Genomic DNA, 1,325 nt, shown 5'->3' with positions numbered 1-1,325 from the left:
GAAAACCTGCAGAAATAAGCAGTGTGGCACATTCAGGGAGCCAAAGGAGATAGATCTGTATATTAAAAGTAATGATAAAATTAGGTGGGAGGGAGTTTGGATACCGTTAGTAACTAAAAATACTTCCTGTTCTCAGACTTCTCTGTCATCAGATGAGTCAGTAAAGGACCACAGCACAGCAGGCAGAGTAGTCGCTGGTCAGATATTTCTTGATTCGGAAGAATCAGAATTGGAATCACCTATTCAAGAAGAGGAAGACAGCCTCAGGGGCCAAGAAGAGGAAATTGCCACGGAAGAAATCAGCTTTCTAGAATCTCCAAATCCAGAAAACAAGGATTATGAAGAACCAACGAAAGTACGCAAACCAGGTAGTCTGGACTTTTTCTTTGCTTTTGCCCGATTGAGGAAGGAGACGACTATAATTTTAAAGCCAGTGTAGAAAGATATGGCAGCATGGTTTTACTGATTATTAATCCCATGTAATGTATAGAATATAGTTTTACAAGATTTTCTAGATTTCAGTGTATCGAAGCTATTCACTTAACAGATTTGACCTACATTACATAAGCCAAATTCAGTAGTCCAAATTGCATTTGTGTTAATATCCTACCATTTCTTTTTGGACTCCAGTATGTAAGAATCTGTTGATGTGGTCCACACAATAGAAACTCAGGAAGGATTGTCTAACATGCTGCTTTGGTTGTTTTCAGAATTGTGTTAGGATTTCTTCTCCAGTAACCTTGTCTGTCATTCTCTAGAGTCTAGACAATTTGATTTAGGTGTTTATCCCTCTCCAGTTGAAGCTTACATAAACTTTAACCCTCTTCTAACTTTCCCCATGACATGATCTTTTTCTAAAATTTAAATTTAAGTGTTTAAATTTACAACATAATATTTCTCACAGTAGAGTGTGCTAAATATCTGTCCTTTAAAGAATTATTGTTTCCACGCTGCCCTGTCCCACCACTATGTCGTTTAGCAGTATTTCAGATAACACCGCCATACTCGCTTATTATTTTGTTACTAGCCGCTTTAAGGAATTGATCCAGATTTTACCTTTTAAAAATATAAGTTTTTTTATTATAAATACTCCCTACTTGTGAATAGAAAAAACACTTTAAAAAATGTTAAAGCACCTTAATCTCATCAACTAGAAATAACAACTGTTAACATCATGGAGAATACTCTTTTAGGCTTTTTTCTAGATGTATGGTTTTAAGAAGACTAAATTGTATGTACTATTTTACAGCCTGCATTTTGCTCTTAACAGTTTCTTTCGATCATTTTGAATATTATTTAGTACTATTTTACAATTTAATGTTTAA

The 1,325-nt window shown here is 34.7% G+C and overlaps 1 protein-coding gene across 1 annotated transcript in view; it reads left to right on the top strand.

Annotated features, from left to right (window-relative positions):
• The window catches only part of SEL1L (SEL1L adaptor subunit of SYVN1 ubiquitin ligase), a 52,853-nt gene that overhangs the window by 5,893 nt on the left and 45,635 nt on the right, over positions 1-1,325 (top strand). Inside the window, exon 2 of the mRNA XM_019646263.1 lies at positions 85-368. Coding sequence (XP_019501808.1) covers positions 85-368 — 284 coding nt within the window. The remainder of the gene's footprint in view (positions 1-84; positions 369-1,325) is intronic.

The sequence above is a fragment of the Hipposideros armiger genome, unplaced genomic scaffold, assembly GCF_001890085.2.
Source record: "Hipposideros armiger isolate ML-2016 unplaced genomic scaffold, ASM189008v1 scaffold_99, whole genome shotgun sequence".
In the NCBI taxonomy this organism is placed as follows: domain Eukaryota; kingdom Metazoa; phylum Chordata; class Mammalia; order Chiroptera; family Hipposideridae; genus Hipposideros; species Hipposideros armiger.
Note: the sequence above shows the minus strand (reverse complement) of the source record. Positions and strands in the feature narration are given on the sequence as shown.